The sequence below is a fragment of the Salvelinus alpinus genome, chromosome 12 (assembly GCF_045679555.1).
Source record: "Salvelinus alpinus chromosome 12, SLU_Salpinus.1, whole genome shotgun sequence".
Taxonomy (NCBI): Eukaryota; Metazoa; Chordata; class Actinopteri; order Salmoniformes; family Salmonidae; genus Salvelinus; species Salvelinus alpinus.
The window spans coordinates 17,237,764-17,259,349 of NC_092097.1; the positions used below are offsets into that span (position 1 = coordinate 17,237,764).

The 21,586-nt window shown below is 44.3% G+C and overlaps 1 protein-coding gene and 3 pseudogenes across 1 annotated transcript; all 4 read left to right on the plus strand.

Moving 5' to 3' along the window:
* Window positions 1-2,184: 2,184 nt before the first annotated feature.
* LOC139536580 (TATA element modulatory factor-like) lies at window positions 2,185-4,497 on the plus strand (annotated as a pseudogene).
* Window positions 4,498-8,961: 4,464 nt separating this feature from the next.
* Window positions 8,962-19,414, plus strand: LOC139535255 (TATA element modulatory factor-like; annotated as a pseudogene).
* On the plus strand, window positions 10,717-11,495 carry LOC139535254 (TATA element modulatory factor-like; annotated as a pseudogene).
* LOC139536579 (trichohyalin-like) lies at window positions 19,298-21,522 on the plus strand. Its single transcript, XM_071337220.1, has 2 exons — window positions 19,298-19,410; window positions 19,663-21,522. Exon 2 carries the CDS (start codon window positions 19,696-19,698, stop codon window positions 21,358-21,360), a length of 1,665 nt encoding a protein of 554 aa, XP_071193321.1. The 5' UTR covers window positions 19,298-19,410; window positions 19,663-19,695; the 3' UTR covers window positions 21,361-21,522.
* The last annotated feature ends 64 nt before the right edge of the window (window positions 21,523-21,586 follow it).

Consider the following 21,586-nt stretch of genomic DNA (forward strand, 5'->3'; position numbering starts at 1 on the left):
CTACACTCTATTTCTGATAAATTTGATGTTATTTTAAAATGGACAAAAAAAAAATGCTTTTCTTACAAAAACAAGGACATTTGTAAGTGACCCCAAACTTTTGAACGGTAATGTATGTGTATGCATCTTCAGTAGTCAAAAGTGATGAGTAGATCTTCTCTCGGGTGACATTTCTAATGGTGGCCCTAGTGAATATATCTGTCTTGAATCAATCATGTACTAAGTGTGTGTGTGTCTTACATTCTGTTTGGAGACATTCCTCTTTTTGCACAAAGAAAGATTTTATTCCCCTTCAACCCTGTACTTGAATCTCCTGGAATTGCGTTTAGTATTACGATGATGGTGGTGTTGGTGGTGATGATGATTACACAAACAGAAGGGTAGTATTACATGACAGCTACTCTCCTCTGAAGCTATGGTACATAGTATCTTAACGTGTGAAGGTGTTTTACTTGACAGTCTGTAAAGAGAATTAATCTTACATGTCTTTCATTTTAGATTTGATGATGTATTATTTTTATTCTGAATGGATATGTTGTTATTAATATATAATTATTATTTAACTTGTATGTATAAGATAAAATACCCTATGAACATGTATGTATTACAGAGTATGTTTGTAATATAACATGTGGGTGGCAGGTATGCTAGCGGTTAAGAGCATTGGGCCAGTAACCGAAAGGCCGCTGATTCGAATGCCCGAGCTGACTAGGTGAAAAATCGACCAATGTGCCCTTGAGCAAGACACTTAACCCTAATTGTACCTGTAAGTCGCTCTGGATAAGAGTGTCTGCTAAAATGTCAAAATGTGAGATGAGATCGTGACCCTTTAGGTCAGAGTTCAGTCTGTTGCGTCATTCCAAACCAGTATATCACCTCTGACCCTGTGATGTCACTGGTATTTATTCACAATATGTACCGTATAGCAGTTTTTGTCAGAGTTTATATTTATTATCCTTATACTGTGGGATCTGTCTGTGAATGGGAGGTGAATTGCATTGGGCAGGCTTTTGTTCCAGCCTAGCACTAAACACACCTGATTCAACATATCAACCTCTCATCAAGACTTTAATAAGCTGTATCAGGTGCACTAATGCTGATATGTAACTTACTAAGCATGCACACCCTACGGCTCTCCAGAACCAGGATTGACCACCCCTGGCTTGGGGAGTGAATGGGGGTCTGGGTTAAACCAAGTATGGCTCTCTGTTTTTAAGGTTTATGACTGCTTGCATGTATTACATTCCTCTGACCCAGATGCTATTGTAGCAGTTGTTGCACTTTGACTAGATTAAGTTAAGAGACACCAGACTGCAAGTCATATCGTCATCACAGTAAAAGGGAACGGCAATGGTAGTCTATTTTGTCTCTCTTCCTCTGACTCTCTCTGTGAGGATGGGATACTGATCCAAGCACTATGAAACTGACATATCTGTGGGAACTGAAAGACTGTAATACAGTTTGACGTGATTTGACTGAAGCAATACATTTGGCTACTTTGGGTGTTAAGTGACTTTGGTAGACTTTGGGCGTCTTGAAAAGCGCTTAAAATAAAATGTATTATTACGTGTTTGTTTATGATGACACTGGAGAGCTATGTGCATTAGAGCTAATAATGTACCATGCCAGATGCATTTCACTGCTCCCCGCGTCACCACAAATCTCTGTTTTAACTAGTCATAAATGTTTATATACAACATATTTATACAGTAGAGATCATGTTTTGAGATTGTGAGGCTTATAGCCAGAAATTCAAACACAGTCTAATTTTAGTCAGTGGTAATATTTTACATGTGAGTCATTTAGCAGACTCTTATCCAAAGCAACTTACAGGAGCAATTATGGTTAAGTGCCTTGCTCCAGTGCACATTTAAATATTATTCACCTCATCAGCTTCGAACCAGCAACCTTTAGGTTACTGGCCCAACGCTCTAAGCACGAGGCTACCTGCAATCCAACTTTTTCAAATTTGAACTTTTTCAATAATTAATAATAATAATAAATAATTAATTCCATGATGACTGAAAACACAACCGTGGGATGAACGAGTGACACATTTCCGGACAAGAGCGGTCCGTTCAAAATTAATTATTTCTTCCCTCGCCCTGCAAGCCTCAACTCGACAGACGTCATGAACGTCATCAGAAGTGTTCACTTATTTTGAGTCCTGAGGCGAGAGGGTGCGTCTTTAAGTGTTTGGAAAGCAACCATTGTAAACAAAGTGACATGGCAGGCTGTTTAGTTCTTGCATTTGCTTTCTTTGGATGTGGCTACATCTCATTATTGTAATCCTTATTTGAATATTCGATGCGGGTTTTTGACGTAAACTGAGTGTATTATTTGGAGAGAGTTTCTATGCACTTTAGCCTCATTCTATGCACGCACATAGCCATATCCAGACAACTCTGATATGAAGTGTTTTTCTCAAAGTTGCCGGATGTCACATGACCTACTTGTTACACTCGTAACAACTTAAGCATTAGGAAGCTTCTATTTGATTAAATAAACCTCACCTTGCAAATAAGCTATTCATTTAGTTGTTTACCAGGTTCGACACTCTCATTGACCTCCATACAAAAAGTAATTGCTTTGGTAGGCGAAACAACGAAAAAAACGACACCTGCTGGATGGAGACTGAGTTTCCGCTGAGTTGGGCCTCCCTCTTCCGGTGCAATCGGCTGCACCCTCGGACACAATCTAATATCGTCTCTATGGCAGGAACTGATCAATGGACTGACCAATGGCAGGCACTAATGTGCGTTTCCTGATATCAAGGAACGCCCATATGAAGAAACTCCCAGAATTACGCCATATTTCAAAAATACCAAAACATATCAACAATGAAAGGGAAAAGCGATTAACGAAACAGAATAATAATAACGTTTAAAGAGTCATGTCCCGGTTGAGGCAGGGATTTTCATTCCACTGTATGGATGTACTAGCTAGCTAACTTTATATTTCTGTAGTATTATTTGACTTGTATCGAGGTCGAGGAAGGGTTTGCCTGATTAATGGTTATCTAGCTAACTAACCAGCTAACCAACTCGCTTATTTGCTTCGACAGATATTGTTGTTAAAACATATGGCTCATTGCGTGGAATGGGCATATTATTTCAAGCTGACAAGTTAACTCTCTGTCTTGTTAGTAAACCTCATGTGGATGTTCATACTCCTAGCTAAGCTGGCTGGCTAGCTAGAGAGTCTGTTCACTAACGTTAGCGCTTGCTAGCAAGAGACAACTATCATGAGTTGGTTCAGCTCTACCCAGCTGTCAAGCTTTGCCAAACAAGCTTTGACAATAGTTCAGAAATCCATCGACCGAGTTCTTGACATTAAAGAAGACGAACGGGGCGACACAGTGGTAATGACTTATGGCGGTAGGTGAAGTAACGTTAGCTAATGTTATAGCATATCTGTGTACTCCTGTCATTGGTTGTTTTGTGATTTAATATTACACAACCATTTGCGTTTGAGCATTATTTCTGAATTGATGTGATTACCAAGGAAAGTGAAACACTAGCTAGTCATCGTGATAAGGAAACCATGATGAGCCGGTGTCTAATTTACACAATAAAATAAATATTAAATATGCTTTGGTGTCTGACTGTTATATGCCCTTATCTTCTGGCCATTTACCAACAAGGGCTACAACCAGTTTTTCCGTTAGATCTACCAGGGAAGACGCCATTGAGCGGTGGATGGGGGTTGACACAATGGGGAATCTCCTCCAGAGGAGTGTGCAACAACTCTTGCTCTGTCATCTGAGGCCATCACGACCGCACGGTTGTGGATGAAACAGAAATGCTTTTCTGCCCCCAGGAGAACTGCAGGGTGTCATGAATACCCAGATTGTATCTGTGCCACCCACCAAGTTCCACAGGCAGCTACAGGAGAAGGATGAGGAGAACAGGGAGACTATGTTTAAGGACGATGTGGACCCTCACAAGCCAGGGATGAAGGAGACCAACAGACTGGAAGACCAGGAAGCTGATGAGAACCAGGCTGTCCTGACTGAGTCCAAAAGTCAATGGTCTTCTTCAGAAATCGTCCTCGTTCAGACACCAGACCCTCCAGTCTTGGCTCAGGGTGATGCTCATAATGACACTGACAGTCCACTAATCAGTGAGAGCTGGGTAGAATCAACTGTAGAGGATACAACTGCTGTTCCTGAGGATGCACAAACAGAACGACCATTTACTCCCTCAGACTCCCAACCTGATGATGATGTTGTTGACATTTCTGAACCCCCCCAGTGTAACCGATGTGAAATGGCTAGCTAGTTAGAGGTGGTGCGCGCTAATAGCGTTTCAATCGGTGACGTCACTCGCTTTGAGACCTTGAAGTAGTGGTTCCCCTTGCTCTGCAAGGGCCACGGCTTTTGTGGAGCGATGGGTAACGATGCTTCGTGGGTGACTGTTGTTGATGTGTGCAGAGGGTCCCTGGTTCTCGCCTGGGGCGAGGGGACGGATTAAAGTTAAAACTGTTACATTGATGCTGTTGATCAATCAATCAATCATCAATCAATTTTATTTTATATAGCCCTTCGTACATCAGCTAATATCTCGAAGTGCTGTACAGACACCCAGCCTAAAACCCCAAACAGCTAGTAATGCAGGTGTAGAAGCACGGTGGCTAGGAAAAACTCCCTAGAAAGGCCAAAGCCTAGGAAGAAACCTAGAGAGGAACCAGGCTATGAGGGGTGGCCAGTCCTCTTCTGGCTGTGCCGGGTGGAGATTATAACAGAACTATGCCAAGATGTTCAAAAATGTTCATAAGTGACAAGCATGGTCAAATAATAATCATGAATAATTTTCAGTTGGCTTTTCATAGCCGATCATCAAGAGTTGAAAAACAACAGGTCTGGGACAGGTGGCGGTTCCATAACCGCAGGCAGAACAGCTGAAACTGGAATAGCAGCAAGGCCAGGCGGACTGGGGACAGCAAGGAGTCACCACGGGCGGCAGTCCCGACGCATGGTCCTAGGGCCCAGGTCCTCCGAGAGAAAGAAAGAGAGAAGGAGAAAATTAGAGAGAGCCAAGATTTTCAAAATTTCCATAAATGACAAGCATGGTCAAATAATAATCAGGAATAAATCTCAGTTGGCTTTTCATAGCCGATCATTAAGAGTTGAAAACAGCAGGTCTGGGACAGGTAGGGGTTCCATGACCGCAGGCAGAACAGTTGAAACTGGAATAGCAGCAAGGCCAGGCGGACTGGGGACAGCAAGGAGTCACCACGGCCGGTAGTCCCGACGTATGGTCCTAGGGCTCAGGTCCTCCGAGAGAAAGAAAGAGAGAAGGAGAAAATTAGAGAGAGCCAAGATTTTCAAAATGTTCATAAATGACAAGCATGGTCAAATAATAATCAGGAATAAATCTCAGTTGGCTTTTCATAGCCGATCATTAAGAGTTGAAAACAGCAGGTCTGGGACAGGTAGGGGTTCCGTAACCACAGGCAGAACAGTTGAAACTGGAATAGCAGCAAGGCCAGGCGGACTGGGGACAGCAAGGTGTCATCATGCCCGGTAGTCCTGACGTATGGTCCTAGGGCTCAGGTTCTCAGAGAGAACGAGAGAACGAGAGAATTAGAGAGAGCATACTTAAATTCACACAGGACACTGGATAAGACAGGAGAAGTACTCCAGGTAACCAACTGACCCTAGCCCCCCGACACAAACTACTGCAGCATAAATACTGGAGGCTGAGACAGGAGCGGTCAGGAGACACTGTGGCCCCATCCGAAGAAACCCCCGGACAGGGCCAAATAGGAAGGATATAACCCCACCCACTTTGCCAAAGCACAGCCCCCGCACCACTAGAGGGAAATCCTCAACCACCAACTTACAATCCTGAGACAAGGCCGAGTATAGCCCACAAAGGTCTCCACCACAGCACAAACCAAGGGGGGGCGCCAACCCAGACAGGAAGATCACGTCAGTAACTCAACCCACTCAAGTGACGCACCCCTCCTAGGGACGGCATGAAAGAGCACCAGCAAGCCAGTGACTCAGCCCCTGTAACAGGGTTAGAGGCAGAGAATCCCAGTGGAGAGAGGGGAACCGGCCTGGCAGAGACAGCAAGGGCGGTTCGTTGCTCCAGAGCCTTTCCGTTCACCTTCACACTCCTGGGCCAGGCTACACTCAATCATATGACCTACTGAAGAGATAAGTCTTCAGTAAAGACTTAAAGGTTGAGACCGAGTCTGCGTCTCTCACATGGGTAGGCAGACTGTTCCATAAAAATGGAGATCTATAGGAGAAAGCCCTGCCTCCCGCTGTTTGCTTAGAAATTCTAGGGACAATTAGGAGGCCTGCGTCTTGTGACCGTAGCGTACGTATTGGTATGTACGGCAGGACCAACTCGGAAAGATAGGTAGGAGCAAGCCCATGTAACGCTTTATAGGTTAACAGTAAAACCTTGAAATCAGCCCTTGCCTTAACAGGAAGCCAGTGTAGGGAAGCTAGCACTGGAGTAATATGATCAAATTTCTTGGTTCTAGTCAGGATTCTAGCAGCCGTATTTAGCACTAACTGAAGTTTATTTAGTGCTTTATCCGGGTAGCCGGAAAGTAGAGCATTGCAGTAGTCTAACCTAGAAGTAACAAATGCATGGATTAATTTTTCTGCATCATTTTTGGACAGAAAATTTCTGATTTTTGCAATGTTACGTAGATGGAAAAAAGCTGTCCTTGAAACAGTCTTGATATGTTCGTCAAAAGAGAGATCAGGGTCAAGAGTAACGCCGAGGTCCTTCACAGTTTTATTTGAGACGACTTTACAACCATCAAGATGAATTGTCAGATTTAACAGAAGATCTCTTTGTTTCTTGGGACCTAGAACAAGCATCTCTGTTTTGTCCGAGTTTAAAAGTAGAAAGTTTTCAGCCATCCACTTCCTTATGTCTGAAACACAGGCTTCTAGCGAGGGCAATTTTGGGGCTTCACCATGTTTCATTGAAATGTACAGCTGTGTGTCATCCGCATAGCAGTGAAAGTTAACATTATGTTTTCGAATAACATCCCCAAGAGGTAAAATATATAGTGAAAACAATAGTGGTCCTAAAACGGAACCTTGAGGAACACCGAAATGTACAGTTGATTTGTCAGAGGACAGACCATTCACAGAGACAAACTGATATCTTTCCGACAGGTAAGATCTAAACCAGGCCAGAACTTGTCCGTGTAGACCAATTTGGGTTTCCAGTCTCTCCAAAAGAATGTGGTGATCGATGGTGTCAAAGGCAGCACTAAGGTCTAGTAGCACGAGGACAGATGCAGAGCCTCGGTCTGACGCCATTAAAAGGTCATTTACCACCTTCACAAGTGCAGTCTCAGTGCTATGATGGGGTCTAAAACCAGACTGAAGCATTTCGTATACATTATTTGTCTTCAGAAAGGCAGTGAGTTGCTGCGCAACAGCTTTTTCTAAAATCTTTGAGAGGAATGGAAGATTCGATATAGGCCGATAGTTCTTTATATTTTCCGGGTCAAGGTTTGGCTTTTTCAAGAGAGGCTTTATCACTGCCACTTTTAGTGAGTTTGGTACACATCCGGTGGATAGAGAGCTGTTTATTATGTTCAACATAGGAGGGCCAAGCACAGGAAGCAGCTCCTTCAGCAGTTTAGTAGGAATAGGATCCAGTATGCAGCTTGAAGGTTTAGAGGCCATGATTATTTTCATCATTGTGTCAAGAGATATAGTACTAAAACACTTAAGTGTCTCTCCCGATCCCAGGCCCTCGCAGAGCTGTGCAGATCCAGGACAGCTAAGCCCTGGAGGAATACGCAGATTCAAAGAGGAGTCCGTAATTTGCTTTCTAATGGTCATGATCTTTTCCTCAAAGAAGTTCATGAATTTATTACTGCTGAAGTGAAAGCCATCCTCTCTTGGGGAATGCTGCTTTTTAGTTAGTTTCGCAACAGTATCAAAAAGAAATTTTGGATTGTTCTTATTTTCCTCGATTAAGTTGGAAAAGTAGGATGAGCGAGCAGCAGTGAGGGCTCTTCGGTACTGCACGGTACTGTCTTTCCAAGCTAGTCGGAAGACTTCCAGTTTGGTGTGGCGCCATTTCCGTTCCAATTTCCTGGAAGCTTGCTTCAAAGCTCGGGTATTTTCTGTATACCAGGGAGCTAGTTTCTTATGACAAATGTTTTTCGTTTTTAGGGGTGCAACTGCATCTAGGGTATTGCGCAAGGTTAAATTGAGTTCCTCAGTTAGGTGGTTAACTGATTTTTGTCCTCTGACGTCCTTGGGTAGGCAGAAGGAGTCTGGAAGGGCATCAAGGAATTTTTGTGTTGTCTGAGAATTTATAGCACGACTTTTGATGCTCCTTGGTTGGGGTCTGAGCAGATTATTTGTTGCGATTGCAAACGTAATAAAATGGTGGTCCGATAGTCCAGGATTATGTGGAAAAACATTAAGATCTACAACATTTATTCCATGGGACAAAACTAGGTCCAGAGTATGACTGTGGCAGTGAGTAGGTCCAGAGACATGTTGGACAAAACCCACTGAGTCGATAATGGCTCCGAAAGACTTTTGGAGTGGGTCTGTGGACTTCTCCATGTGAATATTAAAATCACCAAAAATTAGAATATGATCTGCTATGACTACAAGGTCTGATAGGAATTCAGGAAACTCAGAGAGGAACGCTGTATATGGCCCAGGAGGCCTGTAAACAGTAGCTATAAAAAGTGATTGAGTAGGCTGCATAGATTTCATGACTAGAAGCTCAAAAGACGAAAACGCCATTTTTTTTTTTGTAAATTGAAATTTGCTATCGTAAATGTTAGCAACACTTCCGCCTTTGCGGGATGCACGGGGGATATGGTCACTAGTGTAACCAGGAGGTGAGGCCTCATTTAACACAGTAAATTCATCAGGCTTAAGCCATGTTTCAGTCAGGCCAATCACATCAAGATTATGATCAGTGATTAGTTCATTGACTATGACTGCCTTTGAAGTGAGGGATCTAACATTAAGTAACCCTATTTTGAGATGTGAGGTATCACGATCTCTTTCAATGATGGCAGGAATGGAGGAGGTCTTTATCCTAATAAGATTGCTAAGGCGAACACCGCCATGTTTAGTTTTGCCCAACCTAGGTCGAGGCACAGACACAGTCTCAATGGGTATGGCTGAGCTGACTACACTGACTGTGCTATTGGCAGACTCCACTAAGCTGGCAGGTTGGCTAACAGCCTGCTGCCTGGCCTGCACCCTATTTCATTGTGGGGCTAGAGGAGTTAGAGCCCTGTCTATGTTGGTAGATAAGATGAGAGCACCCCTCCAGCTAGGATGGAGTCCGTCACTCCTCAGCAGGTCAGGCTTGGTCCTGTTTGTGGGTGAGTCCCAGAAAGAGGGCCAATTATCTACAAATTCTATCTTTTGGGAGGGGCAGAAAACAGTTTTCAACCAGCGATTGAGTGCTGAGACTCTGCTGTAGAGCTCGTCACTCCCCCTAACTGGGAGGGGGCCAGAGACAATTACTCGATTCCGACACATCTTTCTAGCTGATTTACACGCTGAAGCTATGTTGCACTTGGTGACCTCTGACTGTTTCATCCTAACATCGTTGGTGCCGACGTGGATAACAATATCTCTATACTCTCTACACTCGCCAGATTTAGCTTTAGCCAGCACCATCTTTAGATTAGCCTTAACGTCGGTAGCCCTGCCCCCTGGTAAACAGTGTATGATCGCTGGGTGATTCGCTTTAAGTCTAATACTGCGGGTAATGGAGTCGCCAATGACTAGGGTTTTCAATTTGTCAGAGCTAATGGTGGGAGCCTTCGGCGTCTCAGACCCCGTAACGGGAGGAGTAGAGACAAGAGAAGACTCAGACTCAGACTCCGACTCGCTACATAATGGGGAGAACCGGTTGAAAGTTTCTGTCGGCTGAATGAGCGACACCGGTTGAGCATTCCAACAGCATTTCCCTCCAGAAGCCATGAGAAAGTTGTCCGGCTGCGGGGACTGTGCGGGGGGATTTATACTAACGTTACTATCTGTACTTACTGGTGGCACAGACGCTGTTTCTTCCTTTCCTACACTGAAATTACCCTTGCCTAACGATTGCGTCTGAAGCTGGGCTTGTAGCACAGCTATTCTCGCCGTAAGGCGATCGTTCTCCTGTATATTATGAGTACAGCGACTGCAATTAGAAGACATCATGTTAATGTTACTACTTAGCTTCGGCTGTTGAAGGTGTTGACGAACCATGTCCAGATAAAGCGTCCGGAGTGAAAAAGTTGAATGAGGGAAAAAAGTTGCGATGGAAAAAAACTAAAAATATAAACGGTAATTAAAAACAAAAACAAAACAAAAAAACGTAAAGTTGTCAGCTAGCAAAGTAAAGTTGGCAGCAAAACGCACAGCAACAAAACGCACAGCAACACGTCTGCAGATTCCTGCAGATTTGATCCGGATCACTGGTTGCTGCGGAAAAGGAGGAGGTCGAAAGAGGGGTGAGTGTAACCGATGTGAAATGGCTAGCTAGTTAGCGGTGGTGCGCGCTAATAGCGTTTCAATCGGTGACGTCACTTGCTTTGAGACCTTGAAGTAGTGGTTCCCCTTGCTCTGCAAGGGCCATGGCCTTTGTGGAGCGATGGGTAACGATGCTTCGTGGGTGACTGTTGTTGATGTGTGCAGAGGGTCCCTGGTTCGCGCCCGGGGCGAGGGGACGGTCTAACGTTAAACTGTTACACCAGCAACACTAAACTGGAGTCCCCTTTGACTCTTTCCCTACCACACCCCCTAAGGAAATCCTATTGGAGGCCAAAGACCCAAAAGTGGAGGACAGGCAGAGCGAAGCACCCTCCCCGAAATCAGAGGACAGACAGAGCAACACCCCCTCCCCTCCTGTCAGCACATTCTCCTCAGGCACCTCCACCACTAGTGACATAGAGGTTTTGGACCATGAAAGTGTGCAGAGTGAGAGCTCGGCCAGTTACAGGTAAGAGACTGCAGAGGCCAAGGCAGGCCTCCACCTGATGCAGGGCTGCTCTCAGCATCTGCCTGTCGGGACTTCTCCCGCCTGGAGGACTACGCCAAGCTGACCAAGAGCTGCGGATCCTCCTCCGATGCCTTTGAGCGCATCGATTCGTTCAGCATGCAGTCTTTGGACAGCCGCAGTGTCAGTGAAGTCAACTCTGACGATGAGATCCCAGGCGTCTGAATGAATGGATTGCTGTCATACCTTGTCCATTTAACTGCTTACAGGGTAAGGAAACCAATATGTGATTTTGTAATTTGGGTGAACAAGGCCTATCCCTTTAACATCATCTGGAACATAATAATAATATCTGGATGTAGGATGGGACATAAATTAGTCTTTGAAGTTGTTAGGTTTATCTGAACAGGGGGGAAAAACATCACCATATTCACTGAGAATACATTACATAGGATGAAGAAACAATACTCAGCCGTGGCTCCATACTACTTGTCAGACATAGAAAACTGATACTCTATACTCATTGTTGAGGTGGGATTGGTGTGAGGGATCAGTGGGTGGCTTTGGACCTTTTCTTTGGATTCCCCATGTCTTACTCATTGTTAGGAAAACGTTTGGTCCAAATGAAATGTTAGGGACTATATTTATTGAATATTATTATATGATTCCTTATCCTTTCAATTAAAGTGGACAATTAGCTTAATTTCTCAGAGATAAAATGATATTTCAACAAAATAATGTTGCAGGAATGCTAATCTTAGCTGTTTCTAACTACAGACATGATTTCGGAACATTCTGAGATGGGTGTCATGGCTTGCTGAAATGACATGGATTGACCCTGTCGACAAGAAGCATTCCCCAAACCATCATGTGTTAAGCAGTGTGCTCCTCTATTTGAAAAACATTCTTGGTGGAAACTGAAAGTTAAGTTGTCCTTTGAAAGCAAGTTTAGAAACAAGGTACACTATCAGTTTTATGCATTCACTGAGTGCATTCCCTGTGAAATTCCTATGTGGACTTTTTTGTAGGTAATTGATGAGCTGTCAAGCTGCCTTGAGAAGAGGGAGTTACAGCTGCTGTCAATCAGCAAAGACAAGGCAAGGCTAGAGGAAGAGTGTGACAACCTTAAAGAGTGCGTATAAAGATCTTGACATTGGGTAAAATCCAGGTTTGAAAATGCCATGTAAGAGCAGAAAGGAGCATTCTCTAAACTCACCAATGGAAATATAATGAACAAAAATATAAACACAACATGTAAAGAAAGTGTTGGTCCCATGTTTCATCATCTAAAATAAAAGATCACAGAAATTCTCCATAAGCACACATTTTGTGCACAAATCTGTTTATATCCCTGTTAGTGAGCATTTCTTCTTTGTCATGATAATCCATCCACCTGACAGGTGTGGCATATCAAGAAGCTGATTAAAACAGCATGATCATAACACAGGTGCACCCTGTGTAGTGGACAATAAAATGCCACTAAATTTAGCAGTTTTGTCACACAAAACAATGCCACAGATGTCTCAAATTTTGAGGGATCAAATCAAATCAAGTTTATTTTATATAGCCCTTCGTACATCAGCTAATATCTCGAAGTGCTGTACAGAAACCCAGCCTAAAACCCCAAACAGCAAGCAATGCAGGTGTAGAAGCACGGTGGCTGGGAAAAACTCCCTAGAAAGGCCAAAACCTAGGAAGAAACCTAGAGAGGAACCAGGCTATGAGGGGTGGCCAGTCCTCTTCTGGCTGTGCCGGGTGGAGATTATAACAGAACATGGCCAAGATGTTCAAAATGTTCATAAATGACCAGCATGGTCAAATAATAATCAGGAATAAATGTCAGTTGGCTTTTCATAGCCGATCATTAAGAGTTGAAAACAGCAGGTCTGGGACAGGTAGCACGTCCGGTGGACAGGTCAGGGTTCCATAACCGCAGGAAGAACAGTTGAAACAGTTTTCAAGGGAGTGTGCAATTGGCATGCTGACTGCAGCAATGTCCACCAGAGCTGTTGCCAGATAATTTAATGTTAATTTCTCTACCATAAGCCGCATCCAATGTTGTTTTGGAGAATTTATCAGTACGTCCAACCGGCCTCACAACCGCAGACCACGTGTAACCATGCCAGCCGAGGACATCCACATCCGGCTTCTTCACCTCTGGGATCATCTGAGACTAGCCACCCGAACAGCTGATGAAACTGTGGGTTTGCACAAACAAAGAATTTCAGCACAAATTGCCAGAAACGATCTCAGGAAAGCTCATCTGCGTGCTTGTCGTCTTGGCCTGACTGTAGTTCGGTGTTGTAACCGACTTCCGTGGGCAAATGCTCACATACTTCTCCAACATGGCCACTGGCATGTTGGAGAAGTATGCTCTTCACGGATGATTCCCGGTTTCAACTGTACCGGACAGATTGCGTGTATGGTGTTGTGTGGGCAAGCAGTCTGCTGATGTCAACGTTGTAAACAGAGTGCTGCATGGTGGAGGGCAATTTTAATGCACCGTGATGAGATCCTGAGGCCCATTGTCGTGCCATTCATCCGCCGCCATCACCTCATGTTTCAGCATGATATTGCATGGCCCCATGTCGCTTGGATCTGTACACAATTCTTGGAAGCTGAAAATGTCCCAGTTCTTGCATGGCCTGCATACTCACCAGACATGTCACCCATTGAGCATGTTTTGGGATGCTCTGGATCGACGTGTACGACAGCGTGTTCCAGGTCCCACCAACATCCAACAACTTTGCACAGCCATTGAAGAAGAGTGGAACAACAGTAACAGTCTGATCAACTCTATGCGAAGGAGATGTGTTCCATGGCCCTGCATGAGGTAAGTAGTTGACAGACCGGATACTGTTTTTCTGATCCATGCCCCTACCTTTAAAAAAAAAGATATCTGTGACCAACAGATGCATATCTGTATTTCCAGTCATGTGAAACCTATAGATTAGGGCCTAGTTATTTTATTTCCATTGACTGATTTCCTTATATGAACTGTAACTCTGTAAAATCTTTGAAATAGTTGCATTTTGTGTTTTATATTTTTGTTCAGTTGCATGGTCTATTAGAATAGCCTAAAGAAACAAAAAAAAATTGCCGAATTTTGATCCTCTTGGTTTTGTCTATGGGAATGTGTGTTTGGATAAGGATGGTCCTTTGTGAGACTGCGGGGTCTCTGTGTGTGTCGCAGTGAGGTGATTGTTCTTAAGGAGGAGAGTTCCAGTGTTCAGTCTCTGAAGGAGGAGTTCACACAGCGCATCGCAGACACAGAGAGGAAAGCCCAGCTAGCATGCAAGGAGAGAGACATTGCCAAGAAGGTAAAACAAGCTAAGAACTAACACACTGTCTAAGAACTAATTGAAGATCATTGTCATATAACTGAACATTAGTGACAATGATAGTCACAATGCAAAAAAAGCCTTCTTCAAGCATCGTCTCAAGTCTTTTTACTGTTATGTTTCCTCCATAGGAGATTAAGGGGAATAGGGAAGAGCTGTCCACCAGACTGAACTCCAACGAGACTATGGAGATCCTCAGAAAGAAGGAGAAGCAGATCCACGGACTGCTTGAGGAGGGTGAGAAGCTGTCCAAGCAGCAGCTGCAGCACTCCAACATCATCAAGAAGCTTCGTGTGAAGGAGAGTGAGACTAAAATCACCAGACAGAACAAGATGCTTAAAGAGCAGGAGGAAGAGCTCGAACACCTACAGCAGGTCAGGGGAAATATATTTAACATTTTAGCATTTTATAGAGAAGTCGTAATACTTTGCGGGCATCAGAAGTGTGTCCTGATCCTGAAAGCCCATGAGTATCTAACCATGCCTGGATGTGTGTGTGTGTCTCCAGCTTTTTGATGGGGAGGAGGAGGTGAAGAAGCAGCACAGGGACAACATTAACAAGCTGAACATAGTGGTGGAGCGCCAGGAGAAGGACATGACCAAACTCCAGAATGACTCAGAGGAGCTCCAGGAAAACAATAAGAGCCTGCAGGCTGCCCTCGACAACTCCTACAAGTAAGAATACATACTTCACACAAATAATAATAACTCTACTTTTCCAACTCCTGCTTCAGATGTGCTTGTCATTTAGAAATCCCACAAAGACACAACATTATGATGGGTAAAGAAGGAGCTGGCTCTGACCCTGGTGGAGGCCCACATGCAGCAGGATGCTTTGGTCAACCAGGTGGCTGATCTGCAGCTGGCTCTGCAGAGGGCTGAACAGCAGCAGGCCAGGAAATAAGACTACCTGAGGGAGGAGATCAGTGACCTGCAGCAGGTAGGAGACACTCACACAGGCCTGTTTTCCTCATTACTTCTTTGGAGTTGACTGTAAGGCGCAGCCATGCTTGTGTGTTAGGGGTCAAAGGTTACACACTGATGTGTTTACCGGTGGTCTTTAGAGACCGCAGGTGGCGGAGACCAGGACCCAGGAGCTGAGTCAAAGTGTTACCTCAGCAACACAGCCCTTGCTCAGACAGATCGAGAACCTGCAGGCCTCGCTGGTTGGCCAGATGGCATCATGGGAGAAACTAGAGAAGAACATTTCAGATCGACTAGGTGAGAACAGAACTTCTGAAGTCACAATTTACTTTAGTTTGTAACAAGAGCTTTCTTGTTAGGACCACAGATTACTCCTATTTTTAGATAAAGGTTTAATTCCTTTAACCTCCCACCCTTTAACTCAACAGGGGAGGCACAGGCCCAGCTGGCTGTTGCTGTGGAAAAGGAGTGCACAGCAACTGAGGAGCTTCTGGCCATTAAGGCCCAGCTGGTCTCACTGGAGTCCCAGAATTCCCTGCTTCGCCAGGAGAAAGGGCGTCTCCACGGTCAGCTGGACACAGAAAAGACCAGGCTGGAGAAACTGGAGGATGACAGCAGCAGGTACTGGAAGGCTTTTAACACAGGCTCGGTGAGACACAGTAGTAAGTTGCCTTCACTTAGTGCTTTCAGAAAGTATTCCCACCCCATGACTTTTTCCACATTTTGTTGTGTTATAGCCTGGATTTAAAATGGATAAAAAAATACCAAAAAATTACTTGCCTACAGACAATACCCTATAATGTCAAATAGGAATTATGTTATGGGAATTGTTTTACACTTAATTGAAAAGCTGAAATGTCTTGAGTCAGTAAGTATTCTACCCCTTTGTTATGCAAAGCCTAAATATGTTCAGGAGTAAAAAAATTCTTAACAAGTCACAAAATAAGGCGCATTGACTCACTGTGTTCAATAATAGTGTTTAACATGATTTTTGAATGACTACCACATCTCTGTACCCCACACATACAATTATCTGTAAGGTCACTCAGTTGAGCAGTGAATTTCAAACCCCGATTCAACCACAAAGACCAGGGAGGTTTTCCAATGCTTTGCAAAGAAGGGCACCTTTTGGTAGATGGGTCAAAATACCAAAAGCAGACATTGAAAATCCCTTAGAGTATGGTGAAGTTATTAATTAAACTGTGGTTGGGTGTATCAATACACCCAGTCACTACAAAGATACAGGCGTCCTTCCTAACTCAGTTACCGGAGAGGAAGGAAACCGCTCAGGGATTTCACTATGAGGCCAATGGTGACTTTAAAACAGTTGCAGTGGTCTAAAGTACTTAAGTAAAAATACTTGAAAGTATACTTTAGTAGTTTTTTGGGGTATCTGTACTTTACTATTTATATTTTTTACAACTTCTACTTTTACTTCACTACATTCCTGAAGAAAATGATATACTTTTTACTGCATACATTTTCCCTGACAACCAGAAGTACTTGTTACATTTTGAATGCAGGAAAATGGTCAAATTCACACATTCGAACATCCCTGTTCATCCCTACTGCCTCTTATCTGGCGGACTCACTTAACACAAATGCTTCATTTGTAAATGATGTCTGAGTGTTGGAGTGTGCCCATAGCTATCCGTAAATAAAATGTAAAAAATACAATTTGAATCTGATTTGATTTATACTTGTGCTTTTGATACTTAAGTATATTTTAGCAATTACATTTACTTTGATACTTAAGTATATTTAAAACGAAATACTTTTAGACTTTTACTCAACTTGTATTTTATTGGATGACTCACTTTTACTTGAGTCATTTTATATTTAAGGTATCTTTTACTTTTACTCAAGTATGACAATTGGGTACTTTTTCCACCATTGAATGGCTGTGACAGGAGATAACTGAGGATGGATCAATAACATTGTAGTTACTCCACAAAACTAATCTAATTGACAGAGTGAAAAGAAGGATCCTGTACAGAATAAAAATATTCCAAAACATGCATCCTGTTTGGCACAGGGCAAAAAAATGTGGCAAAGCAATGAACTTTTTTTTCTCCTGAATACCAAGTGATATGTTTGGAGCAAATCCAATACAACCCATTACTGAGTACCGCTCTCCATATTTTCAAGCATAATGGTGTCTGCATGATGTTATGGGTATGTTTGTAATCGTTAAGGACTGTGGAGTTTTTCACGATAAAAAAGAAACGGAATGGAGCTAAGCACAGGCAAGTCTGCTTTCTACCAGACACTGGGGGATGAATTCACCTTTCAACAATAACCGAAAACACAAATCCAAATCTACACTGGAGTTGCTTACAAATAAGACTGTGAATGCTGATTGGCTGAGTTACAGTTTTGACTTAAATCTGCTTGAAAATCTGCGATAAGATTTGAAAATGGTTGTCTAGCAGTGATCAACAACCAACTTGACAGAGCTTGAAGAATTTTGAAAAGAATAATGGGCAAATATTGTACAATACAGGTGTGGAAAGCTCTTAGAGACTTACCCAGAAAGACTCACAGCTGTAATCGTATTCTAACATGTATTGACTCAGGGATGTGAGTGCTTATGTAAATGAGATGTTTCTGTATTTAATCTTCAATACATTTTCTAACATTTCTAAAAACATGTTTTCACTTTGTTATAATGGGGTATTCTGTGTAGATGGGTGAGATGTATTTAATAAATGTTGAATTTATGATGTTACACAACAAAATGTGGAATAAGTCAAGGGGTATGAATACTTTCTGAAGGCACTGTACATTGAGGTGGACCTAATGGCTATTCATTACAAAGCTTTGGAGCCTTTCCATTAACGGGCCATTTCCTGTAATCCTTATGGTGTAGGGGGCATGTGGAGCTGGAGAATCTGAGGGGAGAGCACACTCGAACACAGGCCAAGAAGGACAAGGTATGTTTCTTCCCCTGCCCAACTTACCCTGCAGTAATGTAACAACACTCCTCACACATCCTCAGAGCCTGGTTTCTTCCTAGGTTTCCTTCCTTTCTAGGGAGTTTTTCCTATCCACCGTGCTTCTACATCTGCCTTGCTTGCTGTTTGGGGTTTTAAACTGGGTTTCTGTATACCACTTTGTGACATCTGCTGATGTAAAAAGGGCTTCATAAATACAGTTGATTTGATTTAACCTCCTCTGTTCCTCCCACCAGCTACTGCTGAACAATCAGCTGGAGATGGAAAAAATGAAGGTGGAGCAAGAGAGGAAAAAACGCTACCTAGCACAAGAGACCCTCAAGGAAAAGGTAGATATATTTAGCGATTTCTGTTTTATATCAATGACCAACCTTGTGTCTCTGTTCTTAAATCAGTCTGTGTGGAGGGAAAATTGCATGCTGTTTCTGTCATTAGGAGTGGAAGTCATTGGTTCAGTCTGTGGGTGAGCCCCCAGCCTCATCTACCCCCTCCCTGTCCCGTTCCAGCTGCATCAGTGCAGCAGACCACACAGGCCTGCACTCCTCCTCCTCCCAGGTACTCGCCACAGGCACACCATTTACCCTTTCACACCCAGCCAACCTCCCATTTTTTGCCCAGTATAAGGGATGGTTACCTCAGTTAAATGAATAGGGAACTTATGGCAAAGGGACAAATCTGAGCTAGTTTGCATATTTGGCTCGCTTGAGGTTGGATGGTTAACAAGAGAGACCTGTTTTGTATTTCATCAGGAGGACTCTCTGGATCAGTCGTTGGGGACGATGACCATGTCCATGTCTTTGAGTGGGGTCAACTTGTATGAGGCGGCTCGGCTCAGTGGAGGCTCCAGCATCATAGAGAACCTGCAGTCCCAGCTTAAACTCAGAGAGGGAGAGAGCGCAGCTACAGGTACCAACTGCCTGCCTGACACTGCTTCAACATTGCTTTGAGGCCTACCACTGGAAGAGTGTCCTACATGCATTTCTTCAAATGCCTTCTAGTTTTCGATGAAGTGTCTGATTTACAAATATACTTTCTGAAGGTTGTTGAAAAACTGCTTGCCAGGATCTTTCTTACCTCTTTCTTTCTTCTTTCATTCATTCTCTCTTTTGCTCTCTTGCCTGCCCCCTCAGCTGGAGATCTCTAGTCTGGAGAGGACTCGCTCTTCCATGGCGGAGGAGATGGTCAGATTGACCAATCAGAATGAGGAGATGGAGGACAGTGTGAAGGAGAAGTGCAACTTCAGGTAAGGAGAGGATTCATTCATAGAAGTACCACTAAGACAGTTTAATTATATTAGGGTAAATCCCTGTTGTGATTATTTAGCTTAAATACAAGAGGTTATGTGAAAACTAACATCTCACAAGATGAGTTGCTGGACAGAGCTTTATAACCATCTAGTCACAGATAAGGAAAAGTCCACTAGAGTTAGCTCTATTGAGACTATAGATCTAGTGTTGTCCTCTGAGCCTGTGTTGTGTGACTGACTGTGTTGTAGGAGCTGGAGCAGAGACACAACCCCATCCTCCAGATGTATGGAGAGAAGGCTGAGGAGGCAGAGGAGCTGAGACACAACCCCATCCTCCAGATGTATGGAGAGAAGGCTGAGGAGGCAGAGGAGCTGAGACACAACCCCATCCTCCAGATGTATGGAGAGAAGGCTGAGGAGGCAGAGGAGCTGAGACACAACCCCATCCTCCAGATGTATGGAGAGAAGGCTGAGGAGGCAGAGGAGCAGAGACACAACCCCATCCTCCAGATGTATGGAGAGAAGGCTGAGGAGGCAGAGGAGCTGAGACACAACCCCATCCTCCAGATGTATGGAGAGAAGGCTGAGGAGGCAGAGGAGCAGAGACACAACCCCATCCTCCAGATGTATGGAGAGAAGGCTGAGGAGGCAGAGGAGCTGAGACACAACCCCATCCTCCAGATGTATGGAGAGACGGCTGAGCAGGCAGAGGAGCAGAGACACAACCCCATCCTCCAGATGTATGGAGAGAAGGCTGAGGAGGCAGAGGAGCTGAGACACAACCCCATCCTCCAGATGTATGGAGAGAAGGCTGAGGAGGCAGAGGAGCTGAGACACAACCCCATCCTCCAGATGTATGGAGAGAAGGCTGAGGAGGCAGAGGAGCAGAGACACAACCCCATCCTCCAGATGTATGGAGAGAAGGCTGAGGAGGCAGAGGAGCAGAGACACAACCCCATCCTCCAGATGTATGGAGAGAAGGCTGAGGAGGCAGAGGAGCAGAGACACAACCCCATCCTCCAGATGTATGGAGAGAAGGCTGAGGAGGCAGAGGAGCAGAGACACAACCCCATCCTCCAGATGTATGGAGAGAAGGCTGAGGAGGCAGAGGAGCTGAGACACAACCCCATCCTCCAGATGTATGGAGAGAAGGCTGAGGAGGCAGAGGAGCTGAGACACAACCCCATCCTCCAGATGTATGGAGAGAAGGCTGAGGAGGCAGAGGAGCTGAGACACAACCCCATCCTCCAGATGTATGGAGAGAAGGCTAAGGAGGCAGAGGAGCTGAGACTCAACCCCATCCTCCAGATGTATGGAGAGAAGGCTGAGGAGGCAGAGGAGCTGAGACACAACCCCATCCTCCAGATGTATGGAGAGAAGGCTGAGGAGGCAGAGGAGCTGAGACTCAACCCCATCCTCCAGATGTATGGAGAGAAGGCTGAGGAGGCAGAGGAGCAGAGACACAACCCCATCCTCCAGATGTATGGAGAGAAGGCTGAGGAGGCAGAGGAGCTGAGACACAACCCCATCCTCCAGATGTATGGAGAGAATGCTGAGGAGGCAGAGGAGCAGAGACACAACCCCATCCTCCAGATGTATGGAGAGAAGGCTGAGGAGGCAGAGGAGCTGAGACACAACCCCATCCTCCAGATGTATGGAGAGAAGGCTGAGGAGGCAGAGGAGCAGAGACACAACCCCATCCTCCAGATGTATGGAGAGAAGGCTGAGGAGGCAGAGGAGCTGAGACACAACCCCATCCTCCAGATGTATGGAGAGAATGCTGAGGAGGCAGAGGAGCTGAGACACAACCCCATCCTCCAGATGTATGGAGAGAAGGCTGAGGAGGCGGAGGAGCTGAGACTCGACCTGGAGGACGTCAAGAACATGTTCAAAACCCAGATTGATGAACTGCTCAAAAAACAGAAATGGGCTGATCTATCTATTTAACTTCCATGCAATAGACACAGATACAAAAAACTGATTTTTGTAGAAGTACGTTCACTGTAAAGGATGGGAAAAGAAGACTTAATGCTTTTATTTCTGATTACAGAATAGTCCATGTTTTTGTACATTCCATCGCTGTCTTTAAATAAAAAAGGGATTTGAGGATCTGTGATTATTTTATTGTTTTAAATGATCCAAATCGAACTATTTAAGAGGAAAATTATGAGAA

What these genes read in the sequence shown, in the direction of transcription:
- LOC139536579 (XM_071337220.1), top strand. Translation starts at nt 19,696, where the DNA reads ATGTATGGAGAGAAGGCTGAGGAGGCAGAGGAGCTGAGACACAACCCC.